The following is an 18,439-nucleotide window of genomic DNA, read 5'->3' on the forward strand; positions in this document are numbered from 1 at the left end:
ATTTATTATCGATGAGAGATGACCGTTCTAATTACAGATGAAAAATGGTTGTTTTAATTATGGATGAAGGGTGATTGTTTTTATCTTACAGGCCAATAAAACTCAGTTACCTAGAACAGATGAAAATATAGTTAGTGACATATGTCGATACAGACAGAAATATACTTAGCTTAAATGAGTAAAAAATATAACTAACAAAAAAGAGACAAGAGACTTGATTATCTGAAATAGTCAAAAAGTTTGATTAGCTGAAACAAACAATAAGTTTGGTTAGCTGAAACAAATAAAAGATTTGAGTAGTTGAAACAGGTAAGAGGTTTGATTAGCTGAAAAAGACAGAAAATTTGATTAGCTGAAACAGACAAAAGGTTTGATTATCTGAAACAGACAAAAAGTTTGGTTAGCTCAAACAGACAAAAGATTTGATTAGCAGAAACAGACAAAAGGTTTGATTAGCTGAAACGGACAAAAAGTTTGATTAGCTGAAACGGACAAAAAGTTGGATTAGCTGAAATAGATAAAAGGTTTGATTAGCTGAAATAGATAAAAGGTTTGATTAGCTGAAACAGACAAAAGCTTTCATTAATTTCAGTAGATAAAAAACTTGATTGACTGAAAGAGACAGAAAATTTGATTACCTGAAACAGACAGAAAGTTTGATTAGCTGAAACAAATAAAATGTTTGATTAGATGAAACAGACGAAAATGTTATTAGCTGAAACAGACAAAAGATTAATTAGCTGAAACAGACAAAAGATTAATTAGCTGAAACAGACGAAGGTATGGTTAACACAATCACATAAGTTCGTACACTGACAAAAAATGGGTCGAGTTCAATATGATATTCGCCTTAATATTCGTTGCTTCGATTATTAATTGTATTGATGAATAAAAAATGTCATCAATTTTTTGAATCGAAAACTCTTTCTGCTTTTAGTTATTAAAGTGAATATCTTTTTTGACTGAACATTCTATAGTTCTTAGTGCATTTGTAAAAAAATTGATATTGTTGCCCTGAAACAGAAAATAATACGATCATTTAAACGAGTATTTCTGTATATTCCAGATATATTTCATAAATACTTACACCAACGCTAAAATTTTCCACTACCACTATACACTACAGACATTTTTGTTCCTGCGCGTTGAGCGCCGGTTTTCAAATGCCGCGCTTTCTCTCATAACTGAAAGATATCAAGTCCACGCGCATAAGGCGGCGTGGAACTTGCAAACTTTATTATCCGTCAAAAAATTGACCGAAGAGCTGAAAGATCAACACATCGAGAGTGCGTAGCTCTTTTATATACTGTTCGCAAAATCGACGCGCAAAAAAGCGTGTCCGATTCCCGTTATTAATTTACGCGCAAACAGCTGCGTTCAATTTTCGCGATTAATCTACGCGCAATAAGGCGCGACAGATTAAACTGCCAAAAAATTTGTATTATCTGGGACTTGTCCCAAAAATTCTGTAGAAACCCAATCCACATCTGCATCTTTTTGAATTGGATACATTGCTATGCGGATTGTTGTTCTCAGATTACAAATCGAATCGAAATTGGGAGGGAGGTTGGAGGGCATGCATTATTGTGTGGCGTGACGGTCGGTGGTCCTCTTCGACGCGAAGTCTTCGAGCTCAGCATCTCTCTCCATCTAGCGTACCACGGAACGCGATAGATGATCCAGAGATGCGTATTGCCCATTCAGACGATCACAGAGATGAATTGAATGGAATAATGATCGGTAGTGACTAAATAATTGAATTGAATAACCATTGAAAAATGTTTGCAAAGTGACAAGAAATAGGAAATTCAATCTCGTTAATATTCAAATGCTGACAAATGGACGAGAGACTTGAATACGGAGTCTTTTGGTAAAAAAAATTCTGTGATCGTTTGACGCTGTGGATTACAAAAGTTAATAACATCACGGTACATCGCGACCTTCCTACCCTCGCCTGTTTCCCAACGAAGCCTCCCAACGGAAAAGAGAAATTCACACACTCATGCATAAACCCCGCGACGGATCCCAAAACGTCCGCCTACCTACCCGGTTACCTATATTCGACCTAAACGATTCTCCATTCTTTCCAACACACATCATTCTTCATCATTTGCGCCGTGGTCACTGACTTACATTTTCGTTGGTTACCTGTTGGGAGCAAAATGTTATTGTATCATAATCTGCCTAGTCAGAATAAGGTATGGCGGTTGTTCTCGCCAACTCTAGTATTGTATGTATTATTGTAGTAAATGTTGGCAGACTATCGGTACATTAGCCTTTTGTAAAATTGATTAAAAAACATCCTGTATGCCAATTAGCATTTTTCTAAGCGAGCTAAGCCTGCAGTTGATCAATACTTGTTGGCTGTTAAGAGATTGAAAATGATATATAAGACAATATGCAATGTTATTACGTTACGTTATGCCAGACTTTGGAATTTTATCAATTTAACAATAATGTGATAATTGAATACACTCAAACCTCAGGTGATCCCACCACTTAAACGACATCATCGGTAAATTCAAACGTAGATTATTACATCAGTTACGATACACAATTCGATCTCGCGAGTGCCGAGTAAGCGATGGTTACCTGTCGCGATGCTCATTCCACTTTTAGCAACGTGTAAAATTTCTAACTTTGAGTAAGCTACGGTAGATTCAGTTGCGAAAAAAAAATTATTCTACTGAATGTCAAGCACGTTGCGATCGTGAATGAGCCTATACCCATGCAGCTAAGAAATCGAAGATTTGTATAACAATTGTTACCGCCACGCCACGTGACAGAGGAATTCCAGGGAAATACCCATAACCTAACACATGCAAACTCACCAACGTTGCCGAGAAATGGAAAAATTACTCGGAAGTCTCTGCTTAAATCTGTAAAAAACAAAACAGAACACTTGAATTAATTTAACAAATTGGCTTTTCAGTTTGCAAATTAATTAATACTGTTGTCTAGTTTCATATCCATTGCACGTTATGCAAGAACAAAAGTTCGGCTTTATATGTACCACCTTGAATTATCAATCAATAATTAAAATAAGTATAGTTACCTCGACTCTGGGCTGCTCCACACTTTTACATGTAGTAGTTCTTGTAGCATCTCAGGTTGATTGGCGACGCGACGCACTTTTCACATAATTTATATCTTCACTAATCTCTTTTAATCCAAAAATCCGCACCGCAATAACACTCGATTCTACACTCACTTTTTGTGCTGTGGCTGTCTGTTTAAACCGACTGAATAAACTTGCTAACAATGCAACTGCGCATTTGCCGAAAATCAGCAAAAAAAAAAAAAATAATATTGACACTCGACGCACAGAGACAAAAATAGACATCACTGAAATCGGAAGTTACACAAAACAATGAAAACTCGGGACACGAAATTCACCTTCAACTTTCGCAGGATCTTTTTATTTCAGTAACTCAGTTTTCCTTCAGGCTACACGCTGCTTCTCGTGTAATATTCATATAGGTACGAGTATGGTGGAAATACTCTGATCGAACAACGTGACACAACCTGCACAACGCGGTCTGAATGTTGAACTGATGCTGAGAGCAAGTGATTCCACTCCGGTTGCTCGTAAACGACTGACGCCGCACGACGCTCGGAAGAGATTTAAGTCTGTTTTCTGAAAGACGGAAGATGATAATCCCCCGCCCCTCATCGCTCTTCCCATGGAGTGGGAGTAGCTGCACGCGCCTGCCTAGGTAATCTTCCCCTCTCGTGGCCCCAACTCGATGGGTAGAGCGACAGAGAGAGCGGGAGAATTATTATCTTCTGTCCTTTAGAGAACCGTTTCGAATCCGTTCACGGGACGTTAAACCGTTGCTCATGCTCTATTTTATATATTATCTCTATGGTCTCACGGCCGGGTGAAAACACCACGTAAGCTGCGCGCAACGCGATCAAATGTTTATAGCATTGCCGTAACCTGCGACGTCAGGAGAAGTATGAATTCTCCGACCACTTAAGGATATTTCTTGAATGGGATTTTCTCAACTTTTCATTTGCCCTCAAACCCTTCTGCATCCTTACTCAACGGCATGTATGATGCACATACATACGTACGAGATACATGAACCAGATAATGCGTACGTAATATATGTAGTACCTGTAAGATGGCATTAGTAGATTGTATCTGGTTCATAAAAGCGCGTCACTGAGATGCAGGCAGTGGTCGAGCATCCGAATTATGCTCGCAAACTTGAAGGATGTAAATCATACTTTTCCCCGATTTTTTGCGATGTTAAATGTTTTGACTCGCCAATTATCATTTTTGTTTCTTCGAAAGAGTAGATTTTCCTTTTCTTAGAAGGCTCTATAGAAGTAGAGTTTTCTGTATATTTCGAATCCGGTACACATCTACCAGCGTGTACGGCGATTTCGTTGCTTTTTTGTTTTCGGTTTGTTGACATAATACAATTTAAAATGACGCTTTATCAATTATTTATTTCATTATTAACCGCACATTGTTCACTGATTTTCTTTCTCCATTTTATAGATGAATTATAAAACAAATTTACTCGCAGAAGTAATTACCGTCTTTGACGAAATGTAGTTGCAGGTTAAGCATGCTCCTGCTTTCACTCAATCTCATTATTTTCCGTATTGCTTACTAATCAATTTTGTTCGTTATTTTTCCTATTGTAGACTTTTCGCTGTAAAAATGTTATTCACATTGTATAAGTTTTTTCCTAAATTGCGGGTCATTGTCAACCACATTTGTAATCATGGGCGGATTCTGATTGACATTATATGATTTTCAACAAAGCTGATTTTTTCAAAAGGTATACGTGATTGAAATTCTGCAATGGACAAAGAGGACGACGTTTTTACACGCGAGTTTGAACTGGAAAGTCGAAACGTTACGTTGACATTGTATCAAAAAGAAGTTGGCGACGTTAGTTGTGTCGTGTGGGATGCTTCGTTAGTTTTGGCAAAATATCTTGACGTATTATGCAGTGAAAACAGACTAGGAAAAAATTGGCTTGTTGGTAAGAAAGTACTTGAATTAGGCGCGGGTCTTGGCTGCGTTGGAATGACCGCTGCATGTCTTGGGTATGACATTGTTAGTTACATTCGTATATTATGATCTGATGATTAAAAACAAGACTTTGCTGCTTTGTTTTGTGATATATTAGTTATAATGATTCCAGGGCTGAAGTTGTTCTCACAGACCTTGCCAATGTACTGCCAGCGCTGAATAAGAATATTGAAATGAACAAAGATCTGTGGAAACAGTCTGGTGGATCTGCTCGAGCTGAAGAACTTGATTGGAGTAAACATGCTGAAATAGATTTTAAGCCTGAAATCATCTTACTGGCAGATTGCGTGTATTACACAGAGGTAAAGACATATCAACAGCTGAAAATAACGTATGTTTGTTTTCAAAACGACAATGAATACCTATAAATTCAATGCTCGCATTGTATCATTGCCCTGAGATTGAGTGTTCAAATTCTACACACCGTACTGTTTGTGGTGTACCTTATCATTGTATGATTTTGTTGAATTGTGTTGATACGTTTTCAACATTTCAGTCAATAGAACCACTTCTTGATACGCTAGAGAGACTATGTGGAGCTAGAAATGACACGTACGCATTACTCTCACAGGAAGAGAGAGACACACCAAATCAGAAACCAGTTTGGAGCCAATTTGTTGAAGCGATTAAGAAGAGGTTTAAAATTACTCCAGTAATGTTGTCAGAACAACACCCCACCTACTCTAGTCATGACATACGTGTGCTTAAACTGACGCTACCGTCAAAGGACAAAAAAGAAACTCAGTAATCAAGTAAAGGTAGCTGATGTCAATATGAGAATTACAGGTGGTAATTTTCTGTTTCATGCAAAGAAATCTCTATGATTTTTTATTTTTTTTAATGTGACTTAGCGGGCATAAATTTTATGGTATGATGAAATATGCACAAATATAATGAATTGGAACGGATAGGGAAATAATAAACTCTCTAATAATTGGAGAAAGGAAATAAACATTAATTTATTTCTCACATGTGTTCGTAAATTGAATGCTTGGTAATGAAAAATCATCACGTAGAAGTCATGGTAATTCACTCGGATTTATGGATATTTTCAACATAAAGTAACTATCTCAAACTTATAATAATGTAATGTACATATCTATTTCAGAGCTTTGGATTATTAACATATTTTTATGACTGCATATTGACGTGGTTTGTGGTTAAAATCTCCAAGATTCATAGAATCTGATTGTGTTGTCTCAAAAGTTTCATAACATGATTGGTTACCTATGTGGTGTTTCAAGGATAATGGTCATACTTTTGAAATATCTTTAAATCTCAGGAATATTTTTTACAAGTTACATATGGCTCTAGTTACTCTTCCGTGTTGGTTAAAAAATTTGAATATTTCTCCAATTCTAGATGGTTCACATCTGAACTTAGGGAATTCAATCTCACCAACAGTGTAAAACATAATCGCTTATGCCTGAATGGAAAAAGAACATTTATTTTATAAAATAGAAATTGTTTTGTCACAGAGATTAACATATGAGTTAAGATCAGTATGAATGAAAAGCTTGTCTTCCACGAAGTTATTGCGTTAAGGGTTAACAAAAATATTTCGTGAAGTCGATCAGATATCTGAATACGCTATTAGGAACAGTCTAAAACTAAATCTAGAGAAATTCTCAGTATCCCATGTGTGGTAGTGAGGTATGTGTGCAGAGCTGTAAAGGTAAAAAAAATATCTAGATTATTTTGAAATTTAATTTTCTATTACTTTTGTGATAGTGTTTAAACAAAGTTTATTGGGTGTTGTTGCAACATGTACTCAAGTATTCATAACAATTGTACATTTTCTAATTTCAAACAAATAAATGACAAATATTATTTTTATACGAAAAAGTCTGTTTGCTGATAAAAATGAACTAGCTTTATATAAGCCTCAAAAATTTAACCTAAATTGAAGCATGAAAATATTGATTTTCTGCATCAGCCCCCTTTTTGTTGATGAAAATTTAGTTATGTATCTTGCAAGTATGTACATAAGTTACATACCTATAAGTACACTATACATATAATTTCATCCCTGTATTATAACCCATTTCCGATATTTTTTTTATTTTCTATATCAAGAAATGGTTTCTAACCCTCACTCGTGTAATCAAGTATGGAGCGTATAGGACAGCGTGTTCAACATGTGGTCATATCGTGGGTGGAAATAAGGTTACATAAAATAACCGACGTGACGTTCATTGATACAAAGTTGCATGTTGAAATTTAAATGTGTTAATTACGCAGTTAAAAGGAGAACCTGCAATCGCTGTTGCCGCCGTTGTCGGGAGCACCACGAGTTATCTCAAACTATGGTCAGATTGACAACTTACGTTTAACAGCACCACCACGATTAACGATTTGCAGCTAAAATCGGCTCACATTTCATAACCCCAAGATGCTTTAGCAATATGACTACGTATTTCAATTACAGTTAGACGAAATATAATCTGCGCGCTTTGTCCAATAAAGAATGAAGATTTGTAAAACGAAGCATAGAACACTGATCCACTTGATATATTTGGAATGGACTATAATACTATCTTGTCGAAATTCAAACTTCAACCAACGGTCTGCTTGGCAAAAGTTTTTAAAAGTTTACTTTCAGTGATTTCATTGATAATATTTACTGAAGTGGCCAATTTAGTGAATGTGAAAAGATATGTTTTCGTAGAAACCCTGTCAGGGTTACTGAATAAAACTATGGCTCTGTGGAACAAGATATCCTCAGGATTTGATACTGAAGATGAAACTGTCAATTTTGGAGTCAGCCGAACCGTGGCAGAGAGCTTTGATTCTGTTTACGAAACAACTACCCTTGCCACTATCGAAGCAGACAGCGAGGTTCTCGATTCATTATTTATCTATACATGCGTTTAATAAAACATGAATTTTCTCTGCAAACTTTTATGTAACAATTATTCTATTTGTTCAGGTCCTCGAGAACCCAAAGGTTATTGCATCTATACAGAACTCTACACTATGCGTAGTGGTAGATAAGTCGATTACTGTATTTAATAGTACTACAAGCCAAGGAATGAGAGTGTGTATTGGGTTTGATACTATAATAACATCTTTTTGTCTCTCGAAGGACTTGTCCTTTTTGTTCGTCACTTCAACTGACGGAACTCTGTATTGTTTGAATCTGGAAGCTGATGGGCGATTGGTTTTCTTCAGGTAAATATGGTAGTTTCAAGAATTATTGAACGCCATCCTCTTTGTTTTTTTTTATTACCATAGCTATTCACGGAGAGATATCAAAAGATATGAGGACACGCGTACATCCACAGAGTTTTTTTAAGCACATGTATGCATTATTTTAAACTATACACAGCATCAAATTTATTAAGCTCATTAATTTCGTCAGGCATGTTATTCAGGATCACCACAAGCCAGATGAAGTTATATTGAACATTTTCTTGGAAGACAGTTTCAACGATGTCCCAGATTTATTACTCGTTACTTCAAAAGGACACATTTACAGGTATTAATTAATACATTATGTCCATTAATTTATCTTATAGTTGTTAGTGATCTTCATATTTTCATACAAACTTTTCTGAAGAGAGAGTGATTTGCTTGGTATAATAATTATCTAATATACACATATTTATTTCCAGATTATCAGGATTCACTGAGGAAGTTATGGATTCCGTGCTTGATGTGGATGATGTTGCACAGCTTGAAGAACTTACACTGACCGTTCAGTGTTCTCCATTGTTCAGAGAAAACAATCCTCAAGAAGTAATGCAATGTGTTGTTAGATTTGGGTAGTTAATTTTTTCGAATGCAAAATGTCACTATTGATAGTTAAATTTATTTTAAATTTCAGGTCATATTTAGCAAAATTGGTGCTTTGGATGAAAAACAATCTATAGTTATGATTCGTAACAATCTGTTATCCATTTGGCCAAGCGGGCATTCTTGTTCATTGAATGCTTTACCCTACAAATATGTCAAAGTACAATGTTTTAAACATACTAGGTGAGATGAAATTTTTAAAACTACGTCATAAGTATGGATACACAAGATCTACAGTTTTTGTAAAATATTCTCCGATTTTCAGTTCGGTTCAAAAATCGAAATTTTTCATCTTTTTCTTTTTTAACTTCAGATTATTACTATGTCTACGTACAGACGGAGCTATAAATGTTGTTTGTTCTTCAACGCTTCTTGCAAAAAAAGTTTGGGATGGACGTGCTTCAGACATAGAAATTATGGAAGACCAGCCCGATTGCCCGATTCGAATTCTTATTCTCTTAGTGGCAGAATCAGGTAGTGCAACTACATTTATGCAGCTTGTTTCGTTTCCTGGTACGTACTGCATGAAAAATATTTTATTATGAGATATTAAATTTATCGTTAGTCTAAAATTGTACTCTGTTTAAAATACCTTCAGGTTTTGAAGTTAAATTCAATCTTGAAGTTCCAACAATGACCTATTTGGTCAGCTTGGATACCAGTTCTATGGATGAAATAGTATTTTTAGAAGGAGCCAGCAAGACTTCACCAGTTATCGATACCATTAAAGTAAAAGTAGTGGAAGATAAATTGCCGGAATTTCGAATGCAGAGATTATTGAAGCGTGGCCAATATCATGAGGCTGAAAGTTTTGCCAAGAGGTTTCACCTGAGTTTGAATGCAATTCACTGTGCTAAGGCCACTGTACTTTCACAGCAGTTATATTCTGTTACAGACTACAGTGAGAGGACAAACGTATTGAATGCATTGTTCAATACTCTTGATAAAATTGAAAACGTTGAAGATATTTTTAAATATTGTCATAACACCATCACTTCTGACATTGAACATGCCAAGCAGCTGATCTCGTATGCACAACATCGTTTGATGAAAGATGCAGCAGAGGTAATGCATATTCATATGTATGAAGGAATTACATTTGTTTTATGGCAGATTGTTTTGAACCATTGTGCGAATGGATTATTTTTTAGAAAAAAAGTGATGTTCTGATAGCCACATACCTGTTTACCCTGAACAGTACCTTACTCAGAATTGAAACTTATGAAATGATTCATCAAACTAGGGAAAATACTATGACGTATAACGAGGATATTGGCAGTTGGGCCCAGTTTTTTAAAGCAGATTTATTTAATATGTGTAAAAGTTATCTCATGAATGTAAGTTTTTACAAAAAATACCTTCATTCATCACTTCATGTGCTTTTACACTACGTGTTTAGCTTAATAACTTCAATGAGATTAAAAATGTAATAAAATATTAACTTTTTCCAGAGTGAATTGAAAGTTGCAGCTCTGATATGGGTACGACATTGCTCCACTTTAGCGGAATTTATGACCACAGAAGTCGTTAGAGACATGTTGGAGATTATTCCAGATGGACTGGTCCAGCGTGACTTATGGCCATGGCTGCTTCACTTTGTGCCTTCCGTTCTATCCGTTTTTCCCGATGGTTTGTCAGAAATAGTTACATGGGGATACAAACGGGCGAAATTATTTGAAAAATATGATCCAAATAACTGGCCAAGGAATGGACTCAATTTCTGCAAAAGCTTTATAAAGCTGCTTAATCTTGATGAATCTCAATCATTTTCACTTTTACATCAACAATACACGACTGAACATTCACCATTACAACATCTAACTGATATTATTCAAGCATTGACCGATTTGATGGAACTCAAAAAGAATCACAGGTTTATATATGTGCATAATACAATGTTATTAATATTATTTTGTAGTTGTACCACTAATGATCTTTATATCAGCAGCATAATTTGAAACCACTAAAACAATAATTGCTTGATGCATTCATTTTAGATTGATTGTAAAAATCGAAGCATATATGGGAGAGCCCATAGAAGTAGCACATTTGCTGTTAAGCAAAGTATATCCCCAAGAAGTTGGTCATTTTGTTGAAAGCTTTCTACATCAATACATGCTTAATCATTCGTTAAAGAATGATTATGTATTGATACTCTATATTCAGGTGTGTGTTGTATTTTGCACGTGAAAATAGGACGTGTGATTATTATATTATTACATCTTATCATATCTTATCATATTTCAATTTATAATGTAGAAAACACTGAAATCCACAAAGGAATGGTGGTATTGGCAAGAAGCCCCATGGGAACAAAAGATAGCTAGTGTTGTTGCTTGTATACACAATGTAGAGGTAAACCATTCATAAAACTGTTAGTAATTCTGATAGAACTAAATCTATATACATATAGATAGGAAATTATTGTACTTTTATAGACCCGATTGCAACAAGTTGTGGATATATTGAAGAAAGCGTCTGTACCATGGAGTCCTACAATATTGGCGTTAGTTGATGCTAGCAGCTCCATTAAGCATTCCTTGGTTTCTACTATAAGAAATGAACGAAATTCAGTTGCGTTAAAAGTGATATTAAAGAAATATGGCTATCAACACATAGGTGTCACAGATGTAAGTATAAAATCTATCTGTCTTGTTTCATCGAACTGGAATTCTGGTTATTATACGACTTGGAATTTGTTCCCAATTTCAGATATTGCCCCAATATATGGTAAAACAAAACCGTGATGGATGGCTTGAAGATTTGTATGAAGTGACAAAAAATAATCATTCGTTCAAGACTAGAGCTTTTTCCTTCTGCGTCAATTTCTTTCTGAACAAAGGGTATGCTTGAAACTTTGTATGCTCATAATTCGAACATTGGTTTCTTGAAAATGATTTAAGTAATTTTTTACTTATTTTGTTAAAAAATTTTAGTGACCTGATGCAAATGATGTATGTACTGAATAATCTGCCTTGTGATGATGCAGCATATTGTTGCAACCAAGTTATAAATTACATAAGCATTTGTCTAAGATTCCAGGTAATTTGTTTTAACAATTTCGTATAATCTCACTACGATTGTTTTTCTTTGTACACGAATTCCATAAGGAGTCCCCAAATTATGGGCAACATTATTTATCTATTTGTCTGTAATGATTGCAGATTTAGTAATTAAAATATTATAACTTTCAAATCTTTGCCAATTTTTTTTAGGAAATGAACAATAGTGCTGATTATTATGCAGAAGTAATATCCTCAGTCCAAGACAAGTTGAGAAATATTCCAATATCCACACTAAATTTTGATAGATTCATGCGTGAGGATATATTGATCACTGCATCTGAATTAAAATCTATATGTCTTCTGCGTAAAGAATTTGGATTGGTTGTAACCTTAACAGAATATCAGACTGAACGTGAAATCATTCTAAAAAACTACCTCGAACAGTTGTGCAATGGTAAGCATTTTGACTTGATCTAGGTATACATCCTTGTGCATGTTTAGTAATTAATTTTGTGCTCCCATAATTAGATAATAAAACATTATCTGGATGGACCATGTATAAGAGAGCTGGGAGGATAGCGGATCTTTTACGATTGCCACGAATTTCAGCGATATGTTTTTTACTTGAGATTAGCCGCAATATAGAAGTACTCAAGTTTTACATCGAGTAAGCAGAATAGTTGCAATAGTGCAAAGTATCATGTTACTAATATATTTGTAAAACGTGTCAAAAATTATTCTTAAAAACATTAATGTTGTTTATCAGAGCAGTGAAAGAGGTTGGTTCCTTCCCAGCTAACGAATGTCATTACGTGAAGAAATTATGCCAAATTTTTATATTTGATTTGAAAATCGAAGAGTTGGGAATAATACACCATCTGAAACACATGTCCACATCCGCTTTAGACAATTGTACAATTGGTTTGTATATAGTTATTTGCTTGTCTGTTACTTTCTAACAGTCTCTGACTATTCACATTCCAACTATTTTATTGTACTTCAGGAGAACTGTCAGGGATTTTACTATCAACGGTCTGGAGTAATATGAGTTCCAACTTAACTAGCAATCCAAACATTGATGGAACAGAAATGAGAAATGAAGTAGCTGATAAACTGAAGTGGAGATTATACAAAATCTATACAGACTCTGCAATGTGTTCTAACGAAATGATTTTACCGTTCTTCGTGGAAGCGTTTCAACTTTATTCATCCTGTATGTATAGTTCAAAATATTATACTACCCAATATTTAATCATATTTCATTGATCATTTCGAGTTGTGTAAGAACACATTTCCGACTGACGGAGGATTGTCAAAATTTTTTACATTAATACTATTCACGCAAACTGTGTATCCTGAATATGATTATTATATCATCTGACACTTCAACTTTACATTGATATAAGAAGGAAACGTCTATTTTCAGATAAATGGCAGCATACAGGCCCCATTGTTATGGTTGAGGTGTGTATCTGAGGTATATTTCAACAGTCAAGAAAAAAATAAAAATTTACTCAACATTAGATATGCTTTCACTAGGTTAAACAACACGATTCATTGAGACAAAAATTACGAATAATGAATTTTAATATTTCAGACAGATTGCTCAGATAGACTCATTAGTCTAGTAAACAAAGTAAAAGCTATCCCAAAGGAACGTTACAACCTCTTTTTACTTCAGATTTTAAATACTTTAATATCCCATTGCTCTTCCATAACCACTGTAAAAGAAGAAATTGTCGTTGCTGTTAAACCAGTTCGAGACAACTGCTTGCGAACATTACTGCACAGAATAATCAGTGCTCGTACATTGGATCTGCAGTCGGGTTTGTCTTGTCTTTACATGTTTTCCGAGCAAGAGTCTCTCAAATGGCTAACATCAGCTTGCCAAACGTAAGTGAATCATTTTGGGAATGCTTGTTTGAGCACTGAACAGCAGTCAATTTTAGTATCATTAAAACTTGTTCTCATACTTACCAGATACCAAACAGATTATTCACGACTACGTGCAGTAGCAGATCTTGGTTATGAATATTGTCGCTTGTCAAAAAATGACATGCATATAAATTACTTCACACACTTTCGAGTGCGTCATTATTGGGAACGAAAACTACATGATTATGGTATTCATCATAAAGGTAAAAATGTCTTATCTCTTGATAATGTACTTTCATTATTTAATTTGATCCGGTTAAATTTAGAAGGATAATTTTTGCGTACAGAAATATTTACCAGTGATACAAAGGGCAAGCAATATATTTTGGAACGACTTATGCGCTCTGAGATACCGGGATTTGTCAATTTACTCAAGGAGTTCTGCGCTGATTTTGAATTCGACTTTGATGAATGTTACATCTTGTATCTTGATGTGTTGTTGAAGCACTGGAATCCTAAAGTAAAAGTGGTAGAATCGAACGGCGAAAACGGTGAGCAAAAGTCCCTTGGTAGGGAAGTTGCATGAATTTTTCTTTTTAATTTCAAATTTTAGTAGTTTGGGAAATGATAATTTCGTCATTTGTTTTCTTTTTTCGTTTGAAACAAAGTCAAAGAAAATAATCGGCTGGTTGAAAAGGTACTGTGTCTTAGCATGAGGTCACTTATGCTAAATTGTATCTACAACTGAAGGGTGGCACGGCAAAACGGTGTAAGTGCTAAAATATGAAATATACGTGTTTTTTCCTTGAAAAACTGTTTAAAATCCATATACACGTCCTTGCAAAACGATATGGCTGACAAAAATTTATTCGCGAAGTTATAAAAAGAAAGAGATTGCACGACTGAAAAGTACTTTTTGATTCCAGTTATAAATTGATCAATCAAATTTTGGGACAGTTTTTTTTACTCTCCTGAAAAATATAATGACGGCACTTACACTATTTTGCCGTGCAATCCTTCAACTGCAAACTGCTTCACTTTATGCATGTATGAAAAGCAAAAATTTTTTCCATGAAACTTCCCCATTGAAATTGTCGATTTATACTTTAATATTTTTTACTGCAGAATATATGTTCATTATTTAGTATATAATATATAATACTTTAGAATTAAGAATCAACGAGGATGACATTACTACGCTTCAAAAGAACTGCAAGCAAGTTGCTGCTATGATAGAAGACAAATTGGCCATGAAGAATCATCTTGCAACTTTATGGCCGAAGGTTTGTTTAGAGAATCGTTATTTGCTATTTATGTATAAATTAACTTCCAAATAATTCCAAAATGAAAAATAAACCATGAAAAATTCATTAACGTTTTATTGCAGATTAATTTTTATCACTATGAAGTGTTTCTTCTAATCATGGAATTACTTGGGGACAATAACGAACAGCTATTAAATCACCTTTGTTTCTTACAAAACTATTTTCGATATGGGTGAGTTATGTTTTTTACAAAAAAAGAATATATCGTACATAATAGAATGAATATAATAATCGCGGAAATCAACGTATTTCCTTAATATTTATATTCTAGCCTCCCAACACAGATAGAATGTGAAGAATGGGCCCAGCTGTGCTCAGAGAATAATTCTCTGCCAACAATAGCAAAATGGAGATTTCCTTTCCTGCCAAAAATTGACCAGTGGAAATTAATAAGTAATTTCGAGAATTGCAAGATTAAATTTACCCTATCCAAGTATATGCTATACTGAGTGAAAATTAATTACCCAAATTATTGAAATTTCAGCACCAGAATTGAATTTATCGACTTACAAAAAATGGCTAGAAGTAGCCACAGTATTGAACTTGCAAGTTTATGTAATTTGTTCAGTGGCTATAAAAGGAAGTGTATCACAAGTCTGGGGCTTGAAAGATGAGTCAAAAACAAGAAATTCCAGTGAATGGGTGGTCCATTTAAAGAATCCTGCCCTGCTCGAAGATATTAAAAAGTGTATTCGACATATGGAAGATCAGCATGCTCTTTATTATGGCATGGCTGCTCTTTACTATGTCGTTAATCATACCCCACCAGGGGCAGATCAAGCAGCAGCTGCCCAAGAGTGTTATGCTCATGCTCAGAAGTGGGCTCAAGCATCAGCACAGTCCGACGAAGCAATGATAGAGGTGAGCAGAGCTAAATTTATCTGAATATTTTAACAGTGACCAATTTTTTCATATTAATAGTATACAAAAACCATTTTTTTCCACAGAAAATCAAATTTAAATATCTACAACTTACCGCTAAACACATTTTATATACACATGGATTAGGTAGTAGCGATTATCTGCAACTGGTCCTTTCTCCAGAGCGACTTGTTCGTAGGCTATACATGGATCAAAGTATAGTACTAAGATGTCGGGGAGCTACTGAGAACAGACCTGATGTTAATTCTGCTGTGAATGCACTTGGAAAACTTTTTTCCCTCAACATCATACAACTTCGATTAGAATTACTTGAGGAATGGTTACAACCTAGCGACAGTGGTTCGAAATTGGATGACAGCATCACTTATAACATTGCTGCTATAACGTCTCAAACCGAAGACAATATCGTCAATGACGATAATCTGCTGAGGTACATTGTAGTCAAACAAAAATGAAAGTGTTTTTAAAAAAATTGAAAAATTATTGGATACACTTGATTTTTGCTGAAATAATATTTGTTGCACAGGGCATGCTATCTGCTTGAATGGGGAGATAAAGTGATGTCTGCAAATTACTTGATCAACATTGGGTTTGATATGACAAACGATGCTTCCTTTAGACCCGGAATTCAATTCCGAGCTCTAAGTGTGCTCTTGTCCATTACTGATTCGGCAACAGTACAAGACCTCACTAAACGAGACTTGCGAAGTATCAAGTAATTCAATTATTTAATATATCTAATATATCAGTGTTGCGTTTCTAAATATACATTGTCACAAATCCATTCCATTATACATGCTGATCACACAATGTTTGTACTAATTTTCAGACTGTACATGAAATCACTGCAATATATAAGTAAATTGGAAAGACTAGGACTTACATTCAGTATGCATGGATTTGAAAGTTCTCCAAAACTGGAACTGGTGCAAATGTTGTTTAGAAGTCATGCACATTTGCCAGAGGCACTCGTTCTCATTTTGCAAATGTGCTTGGATTTTGGAATAAAAGATTATACTTTGTGGGATGGGGCATTAAGTGCTATGGCAAAAATGTGTATGGTATGTATAACATATTCATCTAATTATACCTACTCGTTATCATCTGTTTGTTTCCTCATGCAAATTACTTCTTCGCAACTCTGTTAAATTTCATCTACAAATCTGCTAAATTATTGTATTTTTCTTTGCAGATCAGAGAACTAGAAAAAATTTTGCCAAAACTATCAACTGTAAGCTACACGATAGGCTGTAAGGGCTATACTAAGGCTTGGGAAGTAATAATTTGGGAACCATTCAGGAAAACAGATACTGTTCTTTCTTCAAAGCAGTTTGACGAATGTGTGACATCAATTTGTCTCTTGCACTCGTGTCCTGTAGCAAACAAATTAAATCTTGAGCCGATCATAAAAGTCTGTTTTGAGACAAATCATCCTGAACTTGCTGCTGCAGTTTTACCATTTCTGAATAAGAATGATGTGGATTTCGTTGTAAAGGTAAGAGAATGACAGTAGGGGCCATTCAACAAATATTTTCGTTATTTTCTAAACGATTTTAGATCCTTCCCTCTCATATAACAATAGCCCCGAAAATAAGTCACAGATCTCGACTCCCCTCTGTCTTTTGGGTCTATTGATTCATAATTCGATCTGTTGGTAAGATTGTTTATAATAAAACATATTCGAGGTATTAAAAATGTAAATTTTGAATCATGGAAAGGATTTTGTTGCTTGGCAGTGAAAAGATAGGCACCCCTTGATTTCTTTCTCTAGGGATCTCTGGTGCCAAAACACGAATTCTATAGACAAAAACCAAACGACACACTTTTCAGCCCCCCCCCCCCCCCCCAAATAGCGAACGTATTTGTTGAATGGCTTCATATTCAATTGTTAGAATTTGATATTAGTATATGAAATATGATAAGTATATGAATTGCAGGGAAAATTTGGTAAAAATTCTTAATATTCCGGTGCATATTTACTAAGCTATATTCTTATAAAACAACCACCATTATGTTATTTTAATTTTACTCTGAAAGGTGCAGTTTGATTGTGAAATTGTTATGGCTAACTGTCATATTTCACTTTTCAGACAATAAGCTCATCCTGTGATGTGTTTAAAGTTACAGACAACCTCCGTGCTCTTCTAGAAAAGGGAATTCTCACGGTTTCACATGTAAGTGACCCTACCTCTAACATAAAATTATTTTGTAACGATAAATCTTTTTATTTGTCCCTAAAATATATCATTTAGTTATGAGACTAAAGTATATTTCTGAAGGATTAAAATTTTGAATCTAGCGTATAGACTTTTTTAATTTTAATGTTCGTGATTTCCAGTCGGTGCGTATATTGGAAAAATTGGTACAATCGGACGTAACGAAAAATGAGTGAACATACAATGTTAATAACATGTGAATATGAATGTAATGTGACATAGATCAGAAAATTATAATTATATTTTTTTATGTAACTTGAATAAATTGTACATAAAAAAAGATGAAAA

General features: G+C 34.7%; 2 protein-coding genes and 1 long non-coding RNA gene across 7 annotated transcripts; 2 read left to right on the top strand and 1 right to left on the bottom strand.

Annotated features, from left to right (window-relative positions):
• Positions 1 to 3,877: 3,877 nt before the first annotated feature.
• LOC124222342 (protein N-lysine methyltransferase METTL21D-like) lies at positions 3,878 to 6,993 on the top strand. 5 transcript variants are annotated; one of them, XM_046633174.2, is made up of 4 exons: positions 3,878 to 4,100; positions 4,797 to 5,067; positions 5,166 to 5,355; positions 5,550 to 6,993. In XM_046633174.2, exons 2-4 carry the CDS (start codon positions 4,820 to 4,822, stop codon positions 5,799 to 5,801), a joined length of 690 nt encoding a protein of 229 aa, XP_046489130.1. In that variant the 5' UTR covers positions 3,878 to 4,100; positions 4,797 to 4,819; the 3' UTR covers positions 5,802 to 6,993. The 5 variants fall into 5 exon arrangements, with proteins under 5 accessions (XP_046489130.1, XP_046489140.1, XP_046489122.1 ...); XM_046633184.2 differs by lacking the exon at positions 3,878 to 4,100 and adding an exon at positions 4,157 to 4,381; XM_046633166.2 differs by lacking the exon at positions 3,878 to 4,100 and adding an exon at positions 4,158 to 4,412.
• On the bottom strand, positions 6,338 to 7,347 carry LOC124222384 (uncharacterized). The gene is made up of 2 exons (XR_006883999.2): positions 7,052 to 7,347; positions 6,338 to 6,720 (listed from the first exon to the last, which is right to left on the bottom strand). It is a non-coding gene; the product is annotated as an uncharacterized lncRNA (long non-coding RNA).
• On the top strand, positions 7,146 to 18,439 carry rod (rough deal). Its single transcript, XM_046633112.2, has 32 exons — positions 7,146 to 7,891; positions 7,983 to 8,224; positions 8,415 to 8,531; positions 8,668 to 8,791; positions 8,880 to 9,031; positions 9,162 to 9,361; positions 9,447 to 9,913; positions 10,000 to 10,185; positions 10,300 to 10,721; positions 10,846 to 11,014; positions 11,108 to 11,203; positions 11,287 to 11,478; positions 11,561 to 11,691; positions 11,785 to 11,890; positions 12,064 to 12,307; positions 12,382 to 12,520; positions 12,620 to 12,774; positions 12,857 to 13,066; positions 13,280 to 13,317; positions 13,451 to 13,746; positions 13,834 to 13,991; positions 14,076 to 14,279; positions 14,896 to 15,011; positions 15,116 to 15,225; positions 15,325 to 15,446; positions 15,538 to 15,914; positions 16,001 to 16,365; positions 16,462 to 16,650; positions 16,765 to 16,996; positions 17,128 to 17,430; positions 18,026 to 18,109; positions 18,274 to 18,439. The coding sequence occupies exons 1-32, from the start codon at positions 7,574 to 7,576 to the stop codon at positions 18,325 to 18,327; spliced, it is 6,318 nt and encodes a 2,105-aa protein (XP_046489068.1). The 5' UTR covers positions 7,146 to 7,573; the 3' UTR covers positions 18,328 to 18,439.

This window comes from Neodiprion pinetum, chromosome 1 (assembly GCF_021155775.2).
Source record: "Neodiprion pinetum isolate iyNeoPine1 chromosome 1, iyNeoPine1.2, whole genome shotgun sequence".
Taxonomy (NCBI): Eukaryota; Metazoa; Arthropoda; class Insecta; order Hymenoptera; family Diprionidae; genus Neodiprion; species Neodiprion pinetum.